The 24912-nt window shown below is 38.0% G+C and overlaps 1 protein-coding gene across 7 annotated transcripts in view; it reads left to right on the forward strand.

The window, feature by feature from the left end:
* The first annotated feature begins 9804 nt into the window (after positions 1–9804).
* ank2b (ankyrin 2b, neuronal) overlaps positions 9805–24912 on the forward strand; it is an 85944-nt gene continuing 70836 nt past the window's right edge. For 3 of the 7 annotated variants that reach the window (XM_048186435.1, XM_048186440.1, XM_048186441.1), the window contains exon 1: positions 9805–10140. In XM_048186435.1, coding sequence (XP_048042392.1) covers positions 10012–10140 — 129 coding nt within the window. In that variant the 5' untranslated portion in view covers positions 9805–10011. The remainder of the gene's footprint in view (positions 10141–24912) is intronic. The other 4 variants (XM_048186437.1, XM_048186436.1, XM_048186438.1 and 1 more) reach the window with 3 other exon arrangements.

Genomic DNA, 24912 nt, shown 5'->3' on the forward strand with positions numbered 1-24912 from the left:
CATATTGACTGTAAATCACAAGAATCACTGGCCTACAGTCCAAAGCAATTCAAGCCTGTCTCTCCTAGGCTCCTTGTTGTTTTTATCACCTTGTTTTTGTGTGTTTATGTGTAGACAGATCCCTGATATCACATTAACACTGGTGCAGATGGGCATTAATATGTGCATTAAAACATCAACATGTTCATAAAAGAGAGATTTCACACATAAAAAAACGGCTTTGCCTTTCATTTTTGTCTTTCTTCTCTCGGTCAGGCCAGCTATCGTTTCATAATAGGACATAATATCACTGAAAGAGATTCTGGCTCAGGGTTGGCAAGATTTAATGCCCATAAACATCACAAATCCACCGCAGTGGATGATTAACAGGTTTGTCCAAGTTTAATCTGCACCGGTTTTAGACAAGAAGCGAATGCTGGCTGAGGTCTCTCTCTTTTGGAGCGAACGTGGAAATATGGTGTGAATTTGCCCTTGTGCACCGATCGCTTGAGCTCTGGACGTCCCCTGTGCCGACGGTGTGTGTGTGTGTGTTTCCTAGAGGGCTTCTCTGTCGTATAACTGAACTAAGATCTGATTCTGGGTCAGTTGAAGACTCCACTATTTCTAGCCACTTAATCCTCTAAGCATTTTTTCCTGCGAGCATCTCGGTGTGTGTGTGTGTGTGTGTGTAATCACAGTGTACTAATACCTCAGTAATCCATCCATCCACAGTGGCTGGTTCTTCAATAGACATCCGCTCTACCTCTTGTTCCCTGCTTTTATTTATTCACGGCATTCCTGATTTTGGATCTACCTCATTGAAATCTCTCAAAACACCCATGAGTGTTGCAATGGTGACGAGAGCAACAGCTCAGGTAAGGCTTTATATCAAACCCCTCATATCCCATTGCCAGGGCACTGTTATCTAGCTTTGATTCAAATGTTTTTAACCTGCTGCTCCACATTTCATACTTTAACTGCATCTTAATGTTAAGCGGTCTGATTCATGAAGGGTTCGGGCCAGCGGACGATATCGCTCTGTCTCTTTAAATGCTCGAGCTCTTAAAGCAGGATGGATTCTGATTGGCTGTCGGGGTTTTTATCATCCATCATTCTGAAAGTGATTCCAACAGTGTCGTTCCTCTGTGACGTTATCATTATTGGTGATGTGGACTCTGCTATTCTTTTACATTTAGGACGATATCTTTATCGTAATCATTAAAAGTCGGTTTAAACGGGCCTTTAGTCTTCCAAACATGATAGTCTTCATTTACTCACCCTCGTGTGTTTGTTGGTTGTCATGAAACATGTAATCCATTTTACTGTCACCTCACATCTGATTCCTTATCAGCATAATTATAACTACTAGAAGTTTCTACGGAAGAGGATTAGGGCCAAGCAATAATAAAAAAAATAAAAACCATCTCGAGATTAAAGTTGTTAAATTTCGAGAAAAAACTCGTTAAATTTCGAGAAAAAAGTCGAGATAAAATGTTGAGAATAAAGTCATTAAATTGCGAGAAAAAAGTCGTTAAATTATGAGAAAAATGTTGTTAAATTTTGAGAAAAAAGTCGAGATAAAATGTTGAGAATAAACTCATTAAATTAACGAATTTATTCTCGTAATTTAACGACTTTTTTTCTTGTAATTTAATGAGTTTATTCTCGTAATTTAATGACTTTTTTCTTGTAATTTAATGACTTTTTTCTCGTAATTTAATGAGTTTATTCTCGTAATTTAATGACTTTTTTCTTGTAATTTAACGACTTTTTTCTCGTAATTTAATGAGTTTTTTTTTTCGTAATTTAACGACTTTTTTCTCGTAATTTAATGAGTTTATTCTTGTAATTTAATGACTTTTTTCTCGTAATTTAATGACTTTATTCTCAACATTTTATCTCGACTTTTTTCTCGAAATTTAATGAGTTTATTTTCGTAATTTAACGACTTTTTTCTCGTAATTTAATGAGTTTATTTTCGTAATTTAACGACTTTTTTCTTGTAATTTAATTAGTTTATTTTCGTAATTTAACAACTTTTTTCTCGTAATTTAATGAGTTTATTCTCGTAATTTAACGATTTTTTTCTCGTAATTTAATGAGTTTATTCTTGTAATTTAATGACTTTTTTCTTGTAATTTAATGACTTTATTCTCAACATTTTATCTCGACTTTTTTCTCGAAATTTAACGAGTTTTTTCTCGAAATTTAACAACTTTAATCTCGAGATGGTTTTATTTTTTTATTATTGCTTGGCCCTAATCCTCTTCCGTAAGTTTTTTTTTTTTCTATTAAAACATTCATTAGTGCTTCTATTACCCATTCATTTAGAAAACCGATAACTTGAACACGTCACTCGTCCATCAGCATTTATGATTCAGATGTGAATGAAGACTCTAATTAAGCAACTTCATCTTAATCTTCATAACAACTGTGTTCTGTTTCACATGCACAGTGTTTTATACTTAGAAATGTCAAAATATTTCAGTTAAAAGAGAGCTTGTGTACTGCAAAACAAAAACATTAGATGTGACAAAAACCTAGAAAAATATGCTTATAAGCAGTTTGTACAAGAACAGGGGCTATGAGACGAGGTAATAATAACTCTGGTAATGAAAGTTTAAAATTAGAAGCTGCTGTTATTAAAAACTCATTTGAGAACCGACAGCCACTATATCTCCATAAGAGCGCTCAAAGGTGCATGTCAGTAGAGAGGAGCATAAAATATTGCAGACAATAGTGACTGCATGCATTTTCAGCAGTTGCTCAAAGATAATAGCTAATGTGACAAAAGACGAGAGCCTCAACTAAAGGGAACGTTCATCACCGTAATGGTGACTTCAAACCGACTGAAATGTCTTTTGCACGAGGACTGTATAAAACCAGCCAAACTGGATTATAATGAGTGAACAATAGCTGTGTTTCCATTCAAAGTTGCCAATTTAACTAATGCATAAAATTGGAATATCGCATAAAACATTTGTGAATAAAGCCGCGTTTCCATCCCATGTGTTCGAGAGAACAAAATCATCACTTTCTTGGAAATTTGGCGCAAAATATCAGTAATAAAAATGTAAGTTGCTTCAATCGGGCTCTTTTTTCCTCCATCATAAATGAGTTTGTCTCAGAGCGTCAGATAAACACGATAAACGCTGTCATGTGATGCTGGTGTTTGGGAACACAATCGTGTGAGACGCTTCTGGTGAAACTGAATCATTCTGATGACAGACTTTGACTCGGGCGTTTCAGAAGCACCAAACCAACATTTGAGATGCTGCGATGCGATTGGTCCTCTGGTTAGTCCAGTTATCCAATCACAGCCTCTGTTGAGGCAAAGAGGGATTTATTCGAAGGATGCGTTTCCATCGTAGTTTATGCACATGTCTTCTTATAGGATGAAAAATGTATCTGCCTCAATCGAGCATTTTTTATGCACATTTTTAGAATTTATGAGCATCTTGGCGTTTCCATCCAGCATTTTTTTATGCAATATTCCAAAATGTGCATAAAATAGGTGGATGGAAACACAGCTATAGTGTAATGCTGTTTTAGAGCTGCTGAAGCATGAAGTATTGGGATTTTATTTGCAGTTGATTTCATCTTTGGTCACGTGGCTGTGAGTTGGTTGTTTGAATCGGGTTTCAACAACTACAACTAAACATTCTGATCGTGTGTGTGTGTGTGTGTGTGTGTGTGTGTGTGTGTGTGTGTTTTAAACACTAGGCATCATGCAGACTTTGTAAATAAAAACAGAGATAAACTGGTTATCACACACAAAACGATAAAATGAGAATCACACACTAGCTGGACAGATTCGTCTGAATCTAAATAATCATCCAGTCGTACATTACACGATTCTCCGTGAAATCTGTCAGCTCCGACCGCCCAGTATCACCTCCTCAGGGCTGAAATCTGGGCAAAAGTCATGTAGTGGACTCCAGCATTCATCCTGATCCCTGGCTGCCAAACTGCTTCCAAACTCTGACTGTGTCTCTGAACTCCATCCATCCATTTTCCAAACCGTTTCCCTTTTTTCTTTATAGAGTAGCAGGGGATGCTGTGGTCAGTTCATTGCAGTGTTTTGTGTATTCATTTGTTTTTATTGCATATAATATAAAGGCTTGATTTTCAACAGTTGGTCCATAATCATATTTCCAGCTCTTGTGATAATAGAAATATGTAAATCATGATGCACAGTGTTGTAGAAAGGCGTTACACCACATTGCATCACATGCATTAATAACTGCAGAAAGTTGTAAATTATTAAGCGTATAATAGCAGATAAATTTGCATACATTTGAGTAAAATCTTGAGATTGAGAAACTTGAAATAGAGAGGATACTGAATAAACTTGTTATAGATTTTTTTACTGTACGTCATCAATATATTACAGTAGTTGCAGCCCAGTTACACTTTATTTCAGCGGTCCACTTTCAACTACTTACTATAAGCAACTTTGTGACTACATGTCAACTAACTCTCGTTAGAGTATTAGAAGACTGTCAGGTTCAGGTTAGGGAACTTATAGTCAGAATAAGACATTTTTCCAGTGAACCCGGTTTGCAAATGCTGATATGTAAAGCCATGTATTGCCAAGTGTGGCCGTGTGTACAGCGAGGATTGTGTGTGTGTGTGTGTGTGTGTGTGTGTGTGTGAGAAGAGCCAGACAGATGGCGTCACTAGTGTAATCTGTGAGTCAACCCTGTGTGTCGGCCTACTGACACACTCCAAAACACTCGAATAGCTACAAATACACTCTCAACACACACACACACACACACACACACACACACACACACACACACACACACACACACACACACTTACAGATCTGTCACCTTCCCTGTTCTCTAAATCCTGACGTCACATAAAGGTTGATGTCATTATTCCTCATATTATGTTCAGTTTGAAGAAGCGAATCTTTAGGGATCCTCTAAAGGTGCAGGAAGCGATTTAAGGCCTGAAACTCTTACCTGATCATAACCCTTCTTTTTAAAGTTATATTCCTCTTTTGTATTTTCTCTGTCACCTAATGATTGTTTAAATGTAATTAAAGTGAAATGTTAATGTACTGAATATGAAAATGAAAATGAAAATATTTTGTGATCTCTAATCCTGGAAAATTAGTCAAATCTTAAATACTTATAGAAATATAGATTTCACTAAAATATCATCGGCCATATGTTGCTTTATGTGAGTGGAAAAACCCTCTCAATCCTGCAGTCTGTCAGTCTTTTGGCTGTACTGGGAATATTTGTGCACCAAAGACAATCATTTAAAATCCTTGTGCAGTAAGTAACTAATGTAGTGGGAACTCTGGATAACAATATTATTAGACAATGTTGCTGAAACTGTTCATGAGGCTTTCTGTTGAATTTGAGTTTGGAGACACAGCTTTAGGGGACAGATGACCAGCAGATGGCGCCACAATAAAGTGTTTGTAATGAATCCAGACTCTACTCTGAGCCGTAGTCGATGTCCTGACACTAAACCTGAGGCGCCGCTGGGGTTTCTGGGCCCTCGCTGGACTTCTGCTCAGGCCTAACAAGTGCACTATTAGTTGTGGACCGAGATTTACTGGCGAGAGTCACACAAATGACCAGTAATAGTTTAATAGTTCAGTCATAGCTGAGCCAGTGGTGTTGTGTTGAGAAGTTAAGTTAGTGCTTTGTTAAATAAATAGTTTCAGCAATTTTGAATGCATCTGATTTGCTATAATTTAGATGATTGTAATACCATTAATTCGATGAATTAGAAATGAGCTATGGGGGAAATCACACTATATCATACTTGAGTTTTGTATAAAGGATTCAGTTGCAGTATATTAATGCAGGGCTGTAAAAGTTTATATTCATTTACTTGTTGCCATATTAACATTATTTAGAGAAACAAGATCTGACAAAAATTAAAAACTTTTAAATATATCTCTGAACACTCATTTAACAATAGCAAATGCAAAAGTAAGTAAATTTTTCAGCTCAATTTGTGATGCTTATTTAAAACGCTGCTCCAAAAAGAAGTGTATTAAATAAACTATCTGTGTACATCAAAACTGACTACTTTTTTAAACTAAAACTAAAAAGTTTGCCAATTCAGTCCCAGTAAGTATTAAAATAGTACACATACTGTAAGTACATTGATACTGGAACATCAGTGTTTTAGTGTTAGTAAAATGTTAACAATTGTCTTTTATTGCAACGTATTTTAGTTTATCTTGTGTAGTTTTGGATTAAATCAGATCAAATTATGTCATATTGGGTCATGTTGCAACATGTCCATCACGTTACAACATCACAAATCACTTTTCTTCTTTCAGGGTAAATAATATACACTGCATTAATAAAAGCCCACATATTTGTATCAGACGTGAGATATAAATATAGAAAATAAAACAATGTAAAAAATGTAATGAAACTAAAACTGCCAGTAGGTGGCAGTAAATCATTGTCTTAACGAGTGAGTGAGTCATTGAATCATTCAGTTGCTCTGAGATGCTCAACAGCTCTACTGTGAATCTGTTGTGAAATAGAACGAAAACAGGTGAGGTCTTAAGTCTGAAATGAAAGTCGCCTAACATTAACTTCTTGTTTATTGAATATATATTTTTTAATAAAATCAACAGGCTATCACATTTGCAATTGTGCTGATATTCGGGAAAACAGCACTCTATATGCCGTTGTAAATATAAAAAAACAAGAACAGACGGACATTTTTGTCCCATATATCTTGATTTAAGGGGGAGGGGGGACATTTTTATTCATTAAAAAAATAAATAAAATAAACAATAGACCATAAAAAACTGCTTGTTTTTTTTGTTCTTCTCATTCTTGGAAGCTTGTTTCCACCATAAAATAAAAAATAAAAAAGGTAATTGCGACTTATCTCACAATTCAGATTTTTTTTTTCTCAGAAATGTGAGTTTTAAAGTTAGAATTGTTTGATATAAAGTAAGAATTGTGAGTTATAAAGTCAGAATTGCGTGATATAAAGTCAGAATTGCGAGATATAAAGTCAGAATTGCGAGATATAAAGTCAGAATTGCTTGATAAAGTCAGAATTGCGAGTTATAAAGTCAGAATTGCTTGATAAAGTCAGAATTGCGAGATATAAAGTCAGAATTGCGAGATATAAAGTCAGAATTGCGAGATATAAAGTCAGAATTGCTTGATAAAGTCAGAATTGCGAGTTATAAAGTCAGAATTGCTTGATAAAGTCAGAATTGCGAGATATAAAGTCAGAATTGCGAGATATAAAGTCAGAATTGCGAGATATAAAGTCAGAATTGCTTGATAAAGTCAGAATTGCGAGTTATAAAGTCAGAATTGCTTGATAAAGTCAGAATTGCGAGATATAAAGTCAGAATTGCGAGATATAAAGTCAGAATTGCTTGATAAAGTCAGAATTGCGAGTTATAAAGTCAGAATTGCGAGTTATAAAGTCAGAATTGTGAGTTATAAAGTCAGAATTGCGAGATATAAAGTCAGAATTGCGAGTTATAAAGTCAGAATTGCTTGATAAAGTCAGAATTGCGAGATATAAAGTCAGAATTGCTTGATAAAGTCAGAATTGCGAGTTATAAAGTCAGAATTGCGAGATATAAAGTCAGAATTGCGAGATATAAAGTCAGAATTGTGAGATATAAAGTCAGAATTGAGAGATATAAAGTCAGAATTGCGAGATATAAAGTCAGAATTGCGAGATATAAAGTCAGAATTGCTTGATAAAGTCAGAATTGCGAGTTATAAAGTCAGAATTGCTTGATAAAGTCAGAATTGCGAGTTATAAAGTCAGAATTGCGAGATATAAAGTCAGAATTGCATGATATAAAGTCAGAATTGCGAGTTATAAAGTCAGAATTGTGAGTTATAAAGTCAGAATTGCGAGATATAAAGTCAGAATTGCGAGATATAAAGTCAGAATTGCGAGATATAAAGTCAGAATTGCTTGATAAAGTCAGAATTGCGAGTTATAAAGTCAGAATTGCGAGATATAAAGTCAGAATTGTGAGATATAAAGTCAGAATTGAGAGATATAAAGTCAGAATTGCGAGATATAAAGTCAGAATTGCGAGATATAAAGTCAGAATTGCGAGATATAAAGTCAGAATTGCTTGATAAAGTCAGAATTGCGAGTTATAAAGTCAGAATTGAGAGATATAAAGTCAGAATTGCGAGATATAAAGTCAGAATTGTGAGATATAAAGTCAGAATTGCGAGATATAAAGTCAGAATTGTGAGATATAAAGTCAGAATTGAGAGATATAAAGTCAGAATTGCGAGATATAAAGTCAGAATTGCGAGATATAAAGTCAGAATTGCGAGTTATAAAGTCAGAATTGTGAGATATAAAGTCAGAATTGAGAGATATAAAGTCAGAATTGCGAGATATAAAGTCAGAATTGTGAGATATAAAGTCAGAATTGAGAGATATAAAGTCAGAATTGAGAGATATAAAGTCAGAATTGCGAGATATAAAGTCAGAATTGTGAGTTATAAAGTCAGAATTGCTTGATAAAGTCAGAATTGCGAGATATAAAGTCAGAATTGCAAGATATAAAGTCAGAATTGCGAGATACAAAGTCAGAATTGCGAGATATAAAGTCAGAATTGCAAGATATAAAGTCAGAATTGCGAGTTATAAAGTCAGAATTGCTTGATAAAGTCAGAATTGCGAGATATAAACTCAGAATTGCGAGATATAAAGTCAGAATTGCGAGATATAAAGTCAGAATTGTGAGATATAAAGTCAGAATTGCGAGATATAAAGTCAGAATTGCGAGATATAAAGTCAGAATTGCGAGATATAAAGTCAGAATTGTGAGATATAAAGTCAGAATTGCAAGATATAAAGTCAGAATTGCGAGTTATAAAGTCAGAATTGCTTGATAAAGTCAGAATTGCGTGATATAAAGTCATAATTTATTTCTTGCAACTCTGACTTTATAACTGGCAATTCTGACTTTTGTCTCAGAATTGTGAGATATAAACTCGCACTTGCACGTTATAATGTCCAATTGTGAGGGGAAAAGAGTCAGAATTGTGAGAAAAAGAGTCACAATTACCTTTTTTATTTTTTTTATTTATTGGCGGAAACAAGCTTCCATACATTCTTCTTTTTCTTATTTAGTCCTGCTCTCAGAAACCAATGGGACATAACAGATTCTTATCTATCTTCTATTATGCTGCTTCCTCAGGGCAGTAAAAATTTAATGCAATTTTAATGATCCCTCTTATTTTTAAAAAGCTTGAGTATAAATATCGAGATCATCTTTCAAAATGTAGCCATTGTCTCTTTGTGTGTAACACCAGAGCAGTACACCATCTACGAGTGTTTGTTGAAATCATCCAGCTAGCGTTACCGCACAGAGGCGGACTGCACCAGTGTCTCTTCTGCCGGGTGGGAGGGAGTGGCGGGAATGCCGAGGGACGGGAATCGCAGAAGACAGAGAGGTGTCTTTAATCTTTCATCTCCCCCTCCTGTTTTTCTCGCATGGCTGCACCCGTTTTCCCATCCTGAGCAACAGCGAGCGGTAGGCTACAGTACGAAAGCCACACCCTTCCATCCCCTCAGAGACCCCTGAATAAAAAACATGATTGGTCAGGAAGACGTGTTGTCGATTGACCGATTGTGGCACAATCCAAAGCTAAGCGGCTAACGGCAGCTTGAGGACTCGCGGGGGATGGGTCTGCCCTACTTCCCTCTTCCTGTTTACCTCTGATTATTTTATCCAAGATTATATGCTTCCCCCTCCCCTTCTCTCTCTCTTTCTCTCTCATACACTCACACCTTAAATGTGGTTTCCCAGAGAGCGGGAGAAGGAGGAGGCTGCTTGCTGCAGATCGTCTGTTTAGACCTGTCGTGGGAGGAGTTGAGCGTCGCCGCTTCTCTCTGCTCTCCGTTTCTCTCTCTCCCTGCGTACTTCCAGAGCTGTGACAGTGGGTGTTACTCGTCCGCCCTTGGGCTTGAAAGTCACCTAAGACCCGTTTCTTCATCATTTCTGCTTATCGTTACTGACACTGAAGGACTGTTGCTATGGCGCATGCTGCAGCGAGCATCAAAAAGGCCCGAGGGGAGATGGAGCAGGCGCCCGATCTGAAAGCGCTGGAGAAAGCCCGTGAGAAAAGACGGCGCTCGCGTGAAAGAGCCGAGCGCAGGCGTAAGGTAATGCAGGCGTCGGCATTTTCCATCTCACCTTAGAGCACCAGGGACACGGGCCCTCCTCCACCCTCCCATCCAACCATCCATCAACCATCCATCAGCATTCAAGTCTGGCTCAAGACGCACCTGCCTGAAGAGAAGAACGCTAGCGTTACAGCCTCTTCATGGATACACTCTTATTTATTGATTATGTAGCACTCTTTATAAACAGTCTATGTCAATATTTAGTAGCCTGTAGTTTGTATTCACACCACCTCTGATGCATGGTGTCCACCACACAATCAGATCTTTAAAAGCCGTTTTGAACCTCTCAGGGTGTGATGTTGCACCCAAACCACAATGTGATTACCTTTTATATTTATTAATACTGTAGTTATCCTCTTTCACATCCTCTGAATCTGCACATACTTTACTGCACAGCATGTATTGATTGTGCTTTTGCATCTTTAAAATGCTCCTGCCATCCATCCATCGGTGTTGTTGTGTGCCAGAAGGCTCTGTCGGTGCGTAGTAAAGAGAAATTATGGACATGTCTTAGTCCTGTAGTCAGAGCTGGAGACTGTGTGTGTCTGGGTGTTTCTGTCATGCATTCTGAATGTGGTAAAGCACAGTCTGTTTCGAAGTATGCATCTATTTGACACGGTCTTTAAATAATCACTTGCCTTTTTTATGCCATAAAACATGCCCTTTTGAACAATAAAACCAATCAGCAGAGCAATAGGAAAGCTAATGTCCGTAACCGCTGTCGGACCAGCTATATATTTTATATGGAGTCCTTGAAATGTCTACTGTACAGGTCATCAGTCTTGATGAAATGCTTATGGCAATAGTAATCGGTCAAACTGCCTCATAAACACTTCAAGTAAGTGTAAAAAGGATTGGTGGTGTTTTTTCCGTAACTGTAATCAGCATAATCGATTATGCAAAACCATTTTACCTCAGAGTGCTGAGGAAAGTGAAATGGTGTGAAACACTGTGTTGAGCTGACTGACTGATCTGCAGGGTTTGAAATTAAAGTGGACCAATAATGCCTCTTTTCACAAGATGTAATATCAGTCTCTGGTGTCTCCAGAATGTGTCTGTGAAGTTTCAGCTCAAAATACCCCACAGATCATTTATTATAGTCAAATTTGCCCCTATTTGTGTGTGTCCCTTTAAATGCAAATGAGCTGCTGCTCCAGAAGAGGGCGGAGCTTTAACAGCTCAACAACAACAAAGCTGGAGAATCTCACGCAGCCAAAATGACGAAAGTGTTCAGCCTTACATTGTTCAAACCGGAGTCGACACTGATGGAGAGACTCAGGAAGAAGTTACAACTTTTAGACGTTTCTGAATGGTTAGTGGATAAATTGATGTAGTTGCTGTGGAGTTGATTCAACTCATCCACTAGCATGTGCCGTCATGTTCATCTTTTGTGTTGAATTGACCCTCGTTTGTGAAGCAGTCCGGCGTAAAATGACGGCATGACAACAACACTCTACTACAACAACTCTTCCTCTTCTCTAAAGCAGCCCAACATGACCCCGCCCCCTTTGTTGTGTGTTCTCGGGGGCGGGGTTTATGTAAATTTTGGGGTTTGTGATGTCACCAACCCGGGAAGAAGCTTGTTGAAGTCCTTAAAAAGTGATTTCTGTAAATTAAAATATCTCCCTTTGAATTGAACTTTGAGCGTCGTAACTTTGCAGATGTTGTTTATGATCAAACAGCAACATTACACACTAACTAAAGTTAAAATAGTGAAATCATAATCAAGAACCCCTTTAATGCCAACACAATGCTGAAATAAATAATAACTCCTTATCCAACATTACATTCTAAAACATAATATCATACTTTTTACACCACTACATTTTATAAAATCACAGTTCCTTGTTATTCGAGCTATTCGAGTTACACCACTGAGACTCGTGAACGAGCTGATTCTTTCCAATGATTCTGTTGAATTGGTTCGCACTGAATGATTCATTTGCAAATCGGACTGATCCGATTGCAGCTCTTGAATCAGCAACTCACTGATTCAATGTTTCGGTTAAAACGAGCCGAGAACCGGGATATTGCCGGAGCTTGAACGTGCGTTACTGATAGGTTACTAACACTTTTCAACAAACACTTAACTGAAATAAAAGTTTAGTACTGAAATAAAAATCATATTTAGGCTATGACTGTCAATTATTTGTGAAATAAATCTGCTGTAAAATGATGAGCTGTTGAAATGCTGGAGTGTAGACATGTAGTTACGTTAAATTGAAAATAAGTACTTTTATTGGAGTATTATTAGGGTAACTGTACTTTTACTCAAGTACTTGATTTGTGTACTTCGTCCACCATTGATAAATGGTCATGTGACTCTTATACTTTAGCACTCTTTAGCATCTTTATTGCGACGTTAATGGTAAACCCATTGATTTTAATGAGAAATATTTTCTGTGGAAATAGCATCTGATGCAGAAGGAATGGGAATTGAATAATCATGAAGTGCTGCAGTATAATTTAATCATCATGATATTTTCGTTAAAATGGAAAAAAAGTTGGCTTTTTTAATAGATTTCAATAGAGAGGCCTCAGTATGCTGTTCACTACACTGACACTAGCTGATCACTTTATGCATTGACTGTCCGCTAATCTTTGACGAGTTTACCATTAAACCTTCATTTCTGATTGAGTTATCTTACAAAATAAATGATGTTTGTAAGAGGCATCACTGAGAGTTTTGTGACAGGTAGGATTCAAATGAATCCAATTTTATAATAAATCAATTTAAATCTTAACTGTGACTTTGATAATCTGTCTTATTTCCGATCATTTTGTTTTGGATGGTCGACTTTCTAAATGGCCAGATACTTAGTAGCCAGTATCTGGTGAGTGAAAAGTTAATTGTAGACCCTGCTGGTATAGTATTTGTCTTGAACTCAAACTGAAAGCTAGTTGTGTGGATTTGAATGTGCAGGTCATTATTTTTCTCAGTATAGTTGCAAAGTGACCTGGCTGGGTGTATTAGTGCAGATAACTGTGTGGTGGTTGGGTTTTTAGTGAGAACATCACATATTGCAGTAAAATGTGATGTTCATTCAACTGTAGAATATTTGACAGTCGTCTCACTCAGAACTTGGTCGCATTGACCGATCACCAACCTCCAGACATAATGACAAACATTACTGCAAAATGCAAATAAAATGAGCCTTTGTCAGTGTGGTCGTCTCCACAGTAATCTACAATATTATCTCCAAACTTTTTAGTTTGGATTATATTAATAGTTCATCCCAAAATCGTAACGTTGCATCATTCCAAACCCACTCTTTGTTTCGAGAACACTTTTATACTAGAGATTGTAATGTGAACCGTGTTTGGTTCGATTTGAAAGTTTTTTTCTCTCTTTCACTAAAAAGAGAATTTTCTTTTTCAGTAATACACATTACAGTAATATAAGTATTTTTTCTGTTTATTTAACTTTATGAAGATATTTGCAGCTCTTTATTACTTTTGTGCAAACTCTTGCATTTTAAGTAATACAGTGTTAATTTCGTTGACGAATAATTGTCGTCATAATTTTCGTCAACAACATTTTTTCACGGACGAAAACGAGACGATGACTAAATAAAAATGTGTTTTGAATGACTAAAACTATGACTAAAATCTACTCTAATTTTCGTCAATGAATAAAAACGAGACGAAAATGAAAGAGAGGGACGATTTGGGAAGATATCCAGTCAGGACTGCTGTCATGTGTGGAAGATGCGCACATTTGAATTGTAATGTGCTGATCTAACTGCGGGAAACGCGGCGCTGTTGCGCGCTCTAGGCTCGTGCAGCAGCACATCTGACTGCTGCGCAATTATTGAATAGCGCATATTTATGTCATGCGATTGCTTATAAGCTATTGTTGATGAATTATGACAATGTTTACTATGTTTATATGGTAGTATGTTTTAAACGTTTGTAAGAAATGCATATTTTATCTCCCTCAAGAGTAGCCTGCTTCTACAATAGACTACAGTGCAGACTGCAGACATTTCAGAATAAGAGTCACGGTGTATTTCGGTATGGTTTATAATTATTATTTTTTTCCCCCTGTTCATTATTGTTATTTTGTTTAAACAATAAACTGTATTTAATTTAATTTATATTTAATTCATAGTAAACTACTGTATCTTCTGTCACAGGAAGGAAAGACTAAGAACATTATTGGACACATTATTCAATATATTGTACAAGTATAAGGTTTATTATAGTTAACTAAACCTAAAACCAAAGAAATCTACATTACTTGAAATAAACATTAACTAAAATAAAATATAAATATATAAAAATGTAAACTTATTTTATTTCATAGTTTCTAAGCTTTAACCTGAGGTATTAAAATAAACAGAAATAAAAACTTATAGACATTTTAAAGCAAAATCTAAAAGACATAAACACAAAAAATTACTAAAAAATTTAACTAAAATTACAATGAAAGCAGAAAAACTAAAAATCAAATCTAATAAAAAAATTTAAACTAAAACTATAATAGTACCTCAATGATAAGTGTGAATTTACTGAATTTTGATCTTTGCGTGTTTTTACACTTGGCGAGCAAAGTACAGTTGGGTGAACATAAACAGTTTGGGGAATATCAGATGTACATATATCAGTGTATTGGATCTGTGGAAGCATTTCTATTGGAAATGCTTAATGCATTACAATTTAACTAAATTAGATTTTAGTCGACTAAATCTACTGTAGATTTAGTCGACTAAAACAGACTAAAACTAAAACAACTTCCGATGACTAAAATATGACAATAACTAAATGGCATTTTAGTCAAAAGACTAAGACTAAAACTAAATCAAAATTTGCTGTCAAAATTAACACTGAAGTAATAGACAGTCAAAGCTTCTTCTCAAAAACCTCTCATGATGCTTTCATGATCGAAAGTGTGGCACTTTTCGTATTCTTTATTTTAAATAGTATTGCTTGAAATGCACTAAGCAAAATGATTGACCTACATTACATTGCAGAGGAGATTAGCATATTTTTTTGTCTTTGTCCAGAGGTAATAAAGTGCATCATCACTTCAGACTTTCTGCTTTGTAGCAACATCAAGGACATGTTTGGTGTTTTAATATGTGTTGCAGTGCAGATGCCTGAGTTGCTATGGAAACATAATCTCAGACATTTATTTGTTAGATTTTTTTTTTGTACTTTTGTACCATACTGTAGATGTGTTATAGAGAGAATCACTTCCATGAAACGTTAATTTCTATCAATGATGTTGTTGTGACAACCATAATGATGCCAGGGCTATTAAACTGAAGGAGGACAGCAATATCTAGGAGATTTGAGGGTGGACAACCACCCAGAACACCCTAGCAACTAACTAGCAATGCCCTAGGAACTGCACAGATGCAGCCTAGCAATCTTTTAAATAAGAATATCTTAGCAACCCCATAGCAACTCCTTGCAATCACTCAAAACACCCCAGTACTGTGGCAATGAGTTTTGTACTGGCAAACACAAATAGATGTTGAGTTTAATGTGTTATGATAAATTCATGTAAATGTACCTGGTCTGAGCAGGATTCGAACCAGCATTACCAGCATGGGAGGTTGGCGTACTAACAAAGATGCTAAAGACTGCGACCTCTAGCATCAGTCGAGAGTGTGAGGTTTACTTGCACACCTCCTTACTTGCTGGCCTCCGTTACACTCACTTCCATTCCGGGTCACGGCACCAATGTGATTGATCCCATGCACACCTGCTCCAAACGAGGTTTGAACCAGTGTCACCAGCATGGGAGGCGGGCATGCTAAAAAGGACACTAAAGACCACAGCCTCTAGTGTGCCTATTGAATGCAGAGGGGTGAGGTTTACCTGCACAGTTCTTTACTAGCTGGCCTCCGTTACACTCACCCCCCTAAACCTTATTCTAATCCGGGTCACGGCACCAATTTAACTGGTCCTATACTTTCCCGCCGCTCTGAGTGGGATTCAAACCAGTTTCACCAGCATGGGAGGTGGGCACGCTAATAAGGACACTAGTCTCTAGTGTCAGTCCTATTGTGCCATTTGAGGCCAGGGGGGTTTACTCGCACAGCTCTTTACTAGCTGGCCTCCTTTACACTTACCCCCCCAAATCCAGGTCACGGCACCAATGTAACTGTCCTACTCACTTCCACTCTGAGTGGGATTCAGACCAGTGTCACTGGCATGGGAGATAGGCTCACTAATAAGGACACTAAAGACCATAGTCTCTAGCATCAGTCCTATTGTCCCACTTGAGGCCAGGGGAGTGAGGTTTACTCACACAACTCTTTACTAACTGGCTTCTGTTACATAAGTGCGTTTTACAGCTGAAGAGTTCTGCCTGATTCGGTTGTGTGCTAGTGGTCATGTTCTCCCACAACAGCAGTGAGTAGCTCTTTTCCAAGTGTCCCACCCCACCACCCCCCCTCGGCCATATGGTTTACTACAGATTAAAGGAGTTTGTTGACTGTCCAAACCAAAAGATTAGGTCCTCTAATTTAGATGCAGCAAGGGGAATATTGAGATAAAATCCTCTCTCAGTACAAGAACGTGATGTTTACTTAGTGGAGAGGCATAGTGCATAATAAGGGGAGGGGCTGTGTGTAGCTGGTGGGTTGCAATGGGATGTTTAGAGAAATTTCTATCAATGTTTTATGAGCAAAAGTGCTATCTTTACTCCATTTTTTAGATACAAGTCTTCTAAACAGACAACTGCCAAACAATGAGAAACTAAAGACAGTCGTTAGAGGGTAAAGAGATTCTTGTAAAGATTCTTAAGTTGTATATGATAAGCAGTATTGATGGAAATAACAAAAATGCATTCTAAAATATCACAAAAACGACTCGTGCTGAATTGTAAATGTAAGGAACAGAATGAAACGTAAGGTATTGTATTTTGAAAATGATAATTTTCTATGTCTCTTCAGATTACAATTGTGGTGCTAAAACAGCACTAAGTGGATGAGACCTTTGAATGGGCTCTTTGTTAAACCCATGCTAAAATATTTAATTGAATGAGAAATATTTTAGCCAAAACAGTTGGGGTATTGTGTAGAGAAGGTCTTTTGTTGAGTTTATTAAAGGTCAGCTCTTGAGAGAACAAGGTAATTTGCCTCTTTGTTAAAGATGTCATACATCCACACACATGCTTCGACCTTTTCTTCTAAACACAGACACACACACACACACACACACACACACACACACACTACAAGAAATGACAACTCAAAGGACAAGGAAAGGAATGACAAATGAATTGTATCATTGATCATGAAGGTTAAATCAATACATTCATCAATACACACATAATTGCACTGTGAATTCTTCATAAAAACACAACGCTAACAAGCACCTACTGTATTATTACACAACACAATTGTCAGTATGATGTTACCTTTTTTATATAAAAAGTAATTAATGCTATGTAACTTACAGTAATGTCACAGAGTAACCTTGAATGTACTCTCCCCGCCCACCCTCCTCTGACATCATCAATACTCAACCGCCATGTTTGTTTCACGCTCATTGGACAGAGCCACTTCTGTTAACATGATCCTTGGTGGCCATTGGAGCTCTGGGTGCTGTGAAGGAGCCCCTGCAATCTCCCACCTTGTCTCCCTGTTTTGGCCATGCCATCCTCCGTGTTTCCACATCCCAAACATACCAACATTGACATGCATAGCTGGGCTGGTGAGAGTAAAAATAGCCAGGGCTCAAATTAACAGTGTAGGAGAAGCATTAGCACCCAGTAGTTGGCTGCACTGGAGATACACAGGTTATGGAGTGGACTAGTTGTGTAAACTTTTAGGATAGTGTGGTGCTTCACGGTTGGGCCCAGAAATGGGAACTCAAAGGAATAGTCTTTTTTGATCGTTTCAGGATTTCTTTGTATATCCACCATGGGCAATGCAGCTATGCATAAGGCACAAAGAGTCGAAAATCCTGCACAAGATGATATGCTTCCAAACTTTGAATCGGGTCAAAGCGAAAGCTTGGACTCCCTGGTAAGATTTCGCATTTTTGGATACATATTTGCACAGGTCTCTTGCGTCGTTTCAGTGATGGAGCAAAGTGTTTCTGCTGTTTTATGAGCAGACGTGAAGTATGTTGACTAATATGGATCTTTAGTAGTGCAGAATTAGCACCTTGACGTACATTATACATTTTGCTGCAAAGCTGAATGTGACGTTTCCCTGAAAGTTTAGTCTAAACTTATTTGGCTTGCTGTCTTCAGTGGAGGGGCTCGGCTTTAACTCGAGCTCTGATGTAACTCCAGGGATTACTAGTGCTTGAAAGATAAGTATGGATGGCAAGATACTTAAATTATGTTAGTGGAGTTAAACAGATGGAGGGACGCTGGAACAGCTGATGCCGGAACAAGGTGAGCATCGCTTATACGCTCCTGCAGTTAAATGAAAGATTAGATGGTTTCATTCCTCCCGAAATTGCATTTATGGATTTAAAACGAATCAAACAATTAGTTAAATAATGTTATTGATAAACAAAAATGACTGAAAACTGCAGCATATAACTTCTACCCCTTTTTCGGGGTTAAGTTATATATCAGAGTAAGGACTGTAAGGCTTGAAACTATCTCTCATATTATTAAAATATGAATGTTAATCTCCCTTGGTTTACCCAACAATGTACATGAAGTCACAGACACAAAATGTGCAGTGAATTGCACGTAAATTATTTATATGATGAACTTGATTTCTGTTCATCAACTCAATTATCACAAACATGTAGATTGCACAAACAAATGAACAAAGTAGAAAATATGAAAATAATTAAAAAATAATCAAGTAATGCTCACTGTTTGGGTGATCTGGAACAGTAAATAGATCATTTAGTGATCATTTAAAAAAGGTTTTGAATTCAGCCACAAAAATGTGGACTCATACTAGATCTAAGGAATCATCCGACACACATCATTATCTCCTACCGTTACCATTATATAACATCTGGGAGAGGATGTATAAAGAAACAAAATGGCAATGTTACGTTTAGCTTTGCAGATTATTAATAAATCTATTGGCAGCCAAACTGAGGAATGGAACTGTGGAATTCAGTGTATTTGTTTTGTAGGTTCATTTACCGTGTTCTATATATCCGTCCCTGACTGCAAGCGTTTGCTAAGTAGTTTTATTATCATGTAATTTATGAGATTATAGAAAGATATCTTGATTTATGTTTATACGTGTCTGTAACTGTATACGTTTCCATGTTTTCTTTTCATTTCAAGATCATAGACCTGATTTTCTAAGAAGATGTCAATCATGACATGAATTTTTGTTGTTGATTTTTTTACATTTAATTTTGAATGTCATGCATCATCACTCCAGCTAGAAAACTCAGATCATTCAGCTTGCTTTTTATATCTAAAACATGGCTGAAAACTTCCATTGCTTCTATGGCCGAAGCTGTGAAACTCAAGCTATCTTCTAGATAACCTACAAGCAGTTCGAACAAAGCACTTCTACAAGCCCGTAGCATAATCCACTGAACATTTCTGTTGTCTGTGGTTCAGTAATGTTTTGTTTTAAGTAGTGCTTTAATTTTGAAAAGTATTGACGTCAGTCATCAACACTGCAGTAGTTGTGCTCAGCAGCAGACTACATGGATTTTCGGTCTTTGTGTTGTAAGGTTTTAAAAAGGCTGTTTCCATGGCAGCTATAATCCTGGCATGACCTTTATATGAATGTGAGTGGGATCAAAATTGTGATGTCAAGTTACAGTAGATAAGTATACTACGTATGCAGCTATTGGCTGGTGACACAAATGTTTGGCAGTCAGCATGTCAAAAGCAAGGGTAATTTCTTACTTTCTATACTGTATGTTTTGTATCTTTTATGTATTTCATAGGGCTGGCCAGTTTTAGTTGGTTTAATTTGTTGGATTCATTGCACTATCGATACCTTTGACGTTTGCATTTAAGTCATTCCCAGCTGTATTTTCACATTGTTCAGATGACCTTTTGCTCCTAATTTCAGTCAGCCGAATTTAAAGATGAAATCAGATGAGATGAGAAAATGGAAAGACTAAATCTCTTTTGCTCATAGACTGCATGTTGCACAATATTTTAAAAGCAATTAGTGTATGTTATGGAGATTGATTTGCTTTAGTTTATGGTGTATTAATAAAAGGGCAGAGAGTGAGCCAGACAGAGCAGAAGATGAATTAAAGCTCTTGCCTCGTGCCCGTTGATTTAATCTTGTGGGTGAGGCGTCTGCACAGTCTCTACACCCACAGGATTCCAGCAGAAAGCTTCAACTAATGTTGTGCCATTTCAGTGCTTTCACTTGAACCAAAGCTAAACTTTTAGGTTAAAACTGATTTTGTTTAGCAACATCTGAGGTCCAAAATTCTTAGAGATTTCTACAAAGGAATTATAGCAGTAACAAAGGAGAATAGCAGAGCTACTCAGTGTCTCATTCCCTACTAAGGGAACTAGGGTTACATACAGTATATAACCAAGACATTCCCATTTATAGGTTCACTCGATGGTGCGTCAGTAGCTGATGCTATTGGAACACTATACCACATTCCTATACTGCAAAGTGAATGACAATATATCACATGCATAAACACCTGTTCAAACAATGAAACCTGGGAACCAGGAGTCAAGTCCACGTCGAGATAAAAAAAAAAAAGAAATTGGACAAAAGCCCTCACAGGACAAAGACCTTTATGGAAGAGGACAGGGTGAAAAATAACAGCAACACCACAACTTGAGCACAAAATAAACTGGAAGCAACCATAAGTAGGTTACCAAGCTTCTGTCACAATAAAACCTTTAGTAGACCGAGAGCAAAATCCATAATGGATGGGCCCATAAATTCACAATCCTCTTAAGGGATGTCAAGGCCAACAACAAAACCATCTGAAAATCTGAAGCTGACTCAAGTGGTTTAAACTGAGGCCTTGTAAAACTTTCTTGGACTATCCAGTAGATCTCAAGATAGAACACAAGCAGGATGGAAAGGCCTCAGCTGTCTTGTCCCATGCATAAAGAGAGAAACAAGTGAATGCCTCCCAAAGCAACATCTTCAGCTGGTGCATGTTCAGCAGCAATTGACGCCACAAACACATTGAGTATAAGCTGGGGCCATGGCAGCAGAAAAACACCCCTGAAGAAATGTTAGCACTGAACCAACAGGGCAGTAAACTGGCTCCAAATTCCACCCTCTGCACCATAGCCATCCTCCTTGTACAAGGAGCTCTGTAATCTCAGATAAAAAAAAAAAAAAAAAAAAAAAAAAAAAAAACTAATAAAAGAGCCCCAGTCAAAAGCCAAACCCAAAGTTTCCACATTTCCAGCTGGGGATTTCACATGGTGCTCAGAGCTTGGGAAAGTAGATCTGCTCTGATCAGGATCTCCCAAGGAAGTCCCAAATGTGGGATGGCCAATACAATGCTAGCAGCAGTAAATGCACCGTCTTCTCACACTCTCACAAGTACTGCTGGTGGCATACTTATCAGCCAAATGGCATACAAGTGGACCATGCATGTACCAGAGAGTCCATCCCCAAAAGTGATAGAAGAGACAGAAAGAAGTAATGTGGGCACTGGTCAATTGAAGCAAAAAGATCTACAGTACCTATGCTCTGTCGAACCTTCGCCAGATCAGACCCAAGGTCTGAGGATGCATCATCCATTCTCCAGGGCTACATTCTACATGAATTCACATTCACTCCCAGAGATATAGCTTGTTGCCTTGGCAACACAACACTTTTCTGCAGGTTTATTATCAAACCTAGCCTCATCCATGCACTTTGTGAAGGTATGGGGTGCTAAGGCAAAGACTGAAAGGAAGAACTCGGAACTGCCCACAATTTTTGCAACTCAAAAACAAACTCGAGGAACTTCCTGCATTTTTGGACAGTCTGAATATGAAAATATGCATCTTTTAGATCCATCATAACAGGAGGCACTTCTTTTATGGCTCTTCCTCTAACAGGTAGCAAATCTCCTACCACAAACTCAGAGTCTCCCAAAATGCAAATCAGGGCCTAAGTATGGGGAGGGGCCCAGTGTAAGGGTATTTGGGGCGGGTCTTGGTCCCCCTCTGTCCGTTTGCCGCAGGGCCCTGATACAAATCCAGTGGTACTGACAGAACAGAATCCAAAGGACAGCAGGGGTAAAGGCAAATATGTTTTTGCCCTCCATTTTCATGCCATTTGATCAGGAACAGCCCTCCAGGCCTGCAGGTCAGGAAGCATTAGCTTCTGCGGGGGTGCGAATGTGCTGCTGAACTAGTCAGCAGATCCCAGTATTTCCAAGGGGGAGCCAGCCTGTCTCACTTGTCAAAAACAGCATTCACAGCATTGTCAAAAAGCGTCAACTGTGAAACAGGAGCGTCCAGCAGGAACTCCTTCTCCCTAATATCTGTGAGTTTTAACCACAGATGTCTCTTAGTCACCACCGACCCTCCTGCTGAGCACCCATTCTTCAGAGCTGTATGTTTGGTGGTAAAAAGCACCATATCCCTTGAAGAGATAGGACTTGCCAATCAAGGCCAAAGTCACCCTGCAGGGTTTAGATGGCAATATAGACTGCAACTTCCAAGGAGCCAAAGACAGTGAGAAATAAGCAGCAACTGCCGGAAATGGTGGGGAAGACAGAGGCAGCGGGATTAGTAATCCGTGCCAAAAAGGGTTGTTTCCAGGACCTTGCAATCTGTCTAGCTCCTGCAAGTCCAGCTTTAACTTGTTCATGGCACATAAAATAACACCTAAATGCTCTGTATAAGCCAAAGAGGGTCATGTTTCCTGACCGCTTGGGGAAGAGTGTCCGCCTGACCACCACCAGCAGTGAAGATGACATCAACAACGTGAGTTTTCAGGCTCGGACACAGATGGTCACGTGCAAATTCCACCAGAGAGATACTTTGCACGTCATCCAGTGAGAGCAAGAGAGAAAGGAAAAAAATCCGTTGGCTCGCTCTCCATCGCCTCGAGTGCAACATCAGATCCTCATCAGACCCTAGCAAGGGCAGATAAACAGTCTCAGCTACAGACGCAGCATCAGATGAACCTATGAAAAGCAACCAGAACCATATATTGCTGCAAAAACGAATTACTATATGAGTATGAGTATGTGTGTGTCATTGTGTGTTTATAGTGTTGAATCTGTTGCCTCTTAACCTGCGAACTGTGACAATACTTTCCTGCCTAAAGCTCTAAGTCAGCATGACTAATAAAGTACTTTTGCTGCAGTATTCAAAACTGCTAAACTGCTGCTGTACACAACTCTATTCTCATGACTTCTTTCTGCCCTTGAGAGCTGCAGAGAAACTATCAAATCACTTCTACAAGTCTTTATTTATATAGCCCTTTACACAAAAGATATTTTTTCAAAGAAGCCTAACAGAGAAAATTCCAGCTGTTCATTTACACCCTGTAAACCTTAAGTGAGAAAGCTGAAGCGACTGTGACAAGGAATGAAAAACTCAATAAGGTATTAGTAGAGGGAGAAAAAGAACAAACAAACAAAAATGGGACGAAACTGAGCCCGGTTTCCTCTGGCTATATAGCGTGAACATATTGCAGATGCTAGTTAGCTAAGTTTAGTACAAGTCATCTATAAGTTAGGTAAACATGTTGTACAAGTAGGTAAAATATGTTGTAATTACATTCATAAATTGGTGAAATGACATTGTACACATGGATATTTGTTAAAAAATGCCTATTGTAGCAAAGACTTTAAAGATGGTACACTCATATTACTATTAATGAGAGAAAGTGCAACGCCCAATATGGCAGAATAAGTCCCGCCTTCTAAATAAAAGCGGCAGTTGCCAATTGGTAAACTCGTTGCGTCTGTTTATGAGACACTTGTTGTCAGATTTCATTGGTGATTTCAAATATGAAATTTAATTGCAAGCTTGGTGAACAGCTTTGCTGAATTTGATGTTTCTCTATTCAAAGAGATAGGAGCTGGACATCCAACCCCGCCCACATCAAAGTGTGACATCAGAAGCCACGCCCCCTTGCACAATATGTCACCTCGTGACTCCCCACTAAACCTCTTCACCAGAAACCAGAAACCAATTTCATTGGTTACAGTGACGGGTAGGTTTAGGGATCAGTGTTGGGTGTAGGCAATCAGATTGACATGACCAATAAAATCGTAGGAATCGGCTGCAGGGCGGCATGAATCTGGCTTCTGACATCACACTTGGATGTGGGCCGGGTTGGATGATGCTAGTGAACTGCTTGGCCGTAGTAGAACACTAGCTGGATAATGCCATTCTAAGTTTGTCTTTTTGCTGAGGATGAAGCTTCTAATGTAAGGATATGATTTTAAATGAATTATTATTCAGGAAGGTTTGTTGTGTGGTTTCAGAGAGGGGTAGATCCGCCGGTCTCCTTGGTTACTAGGCTGGGATGAGAATGTTTCTAGCTTTACTTGTCATGGGATAGTGAATTATTCATAAGTCCTTCACACAGTGCATGGATTAAAGCAGAGAAGCACTCTGTTAATGAAAGTTTTATGCTCTACTAGGTAAATAGTGATCCTCTGACTTTGATGTCATGTGTTTGTTGGTCTTTAATGATGGCTGGGGTTGGCAAATCTTCAATTGCATCTTAGACAAGTACACTTTGACAAGTTTAATATTTTAGCGTTTTATCGTTTAGTCTCGCGTAGCCAGAACTTCAGACTGACGGCAGAAGGTCTGGACTTTATCACAGCTTTCATTGGCCAGGAACCGCCCAAGAGGATGTTTGACTGACATGTAACGCAACCAATCACAGTTTGTTTTGTTCCGCG

The sequence above is a fragment of the Megalobrama amblycephala genome, linkage group LG3, assembly GCF_018812025.1.
Source record: "Megalobrama amblycephala isolate DHTTF-2021 linkage group LG3, ASM1881202v1, whole genome shotgun sequence".
Taxonomy (NCBI): domain Eukaryota; kingdom Metazoa; phylum Chordata; class Actinopteri; order Cypriniformes; family Xenocyprididae; genus Megalobrama; species Megalobrama amblycephala.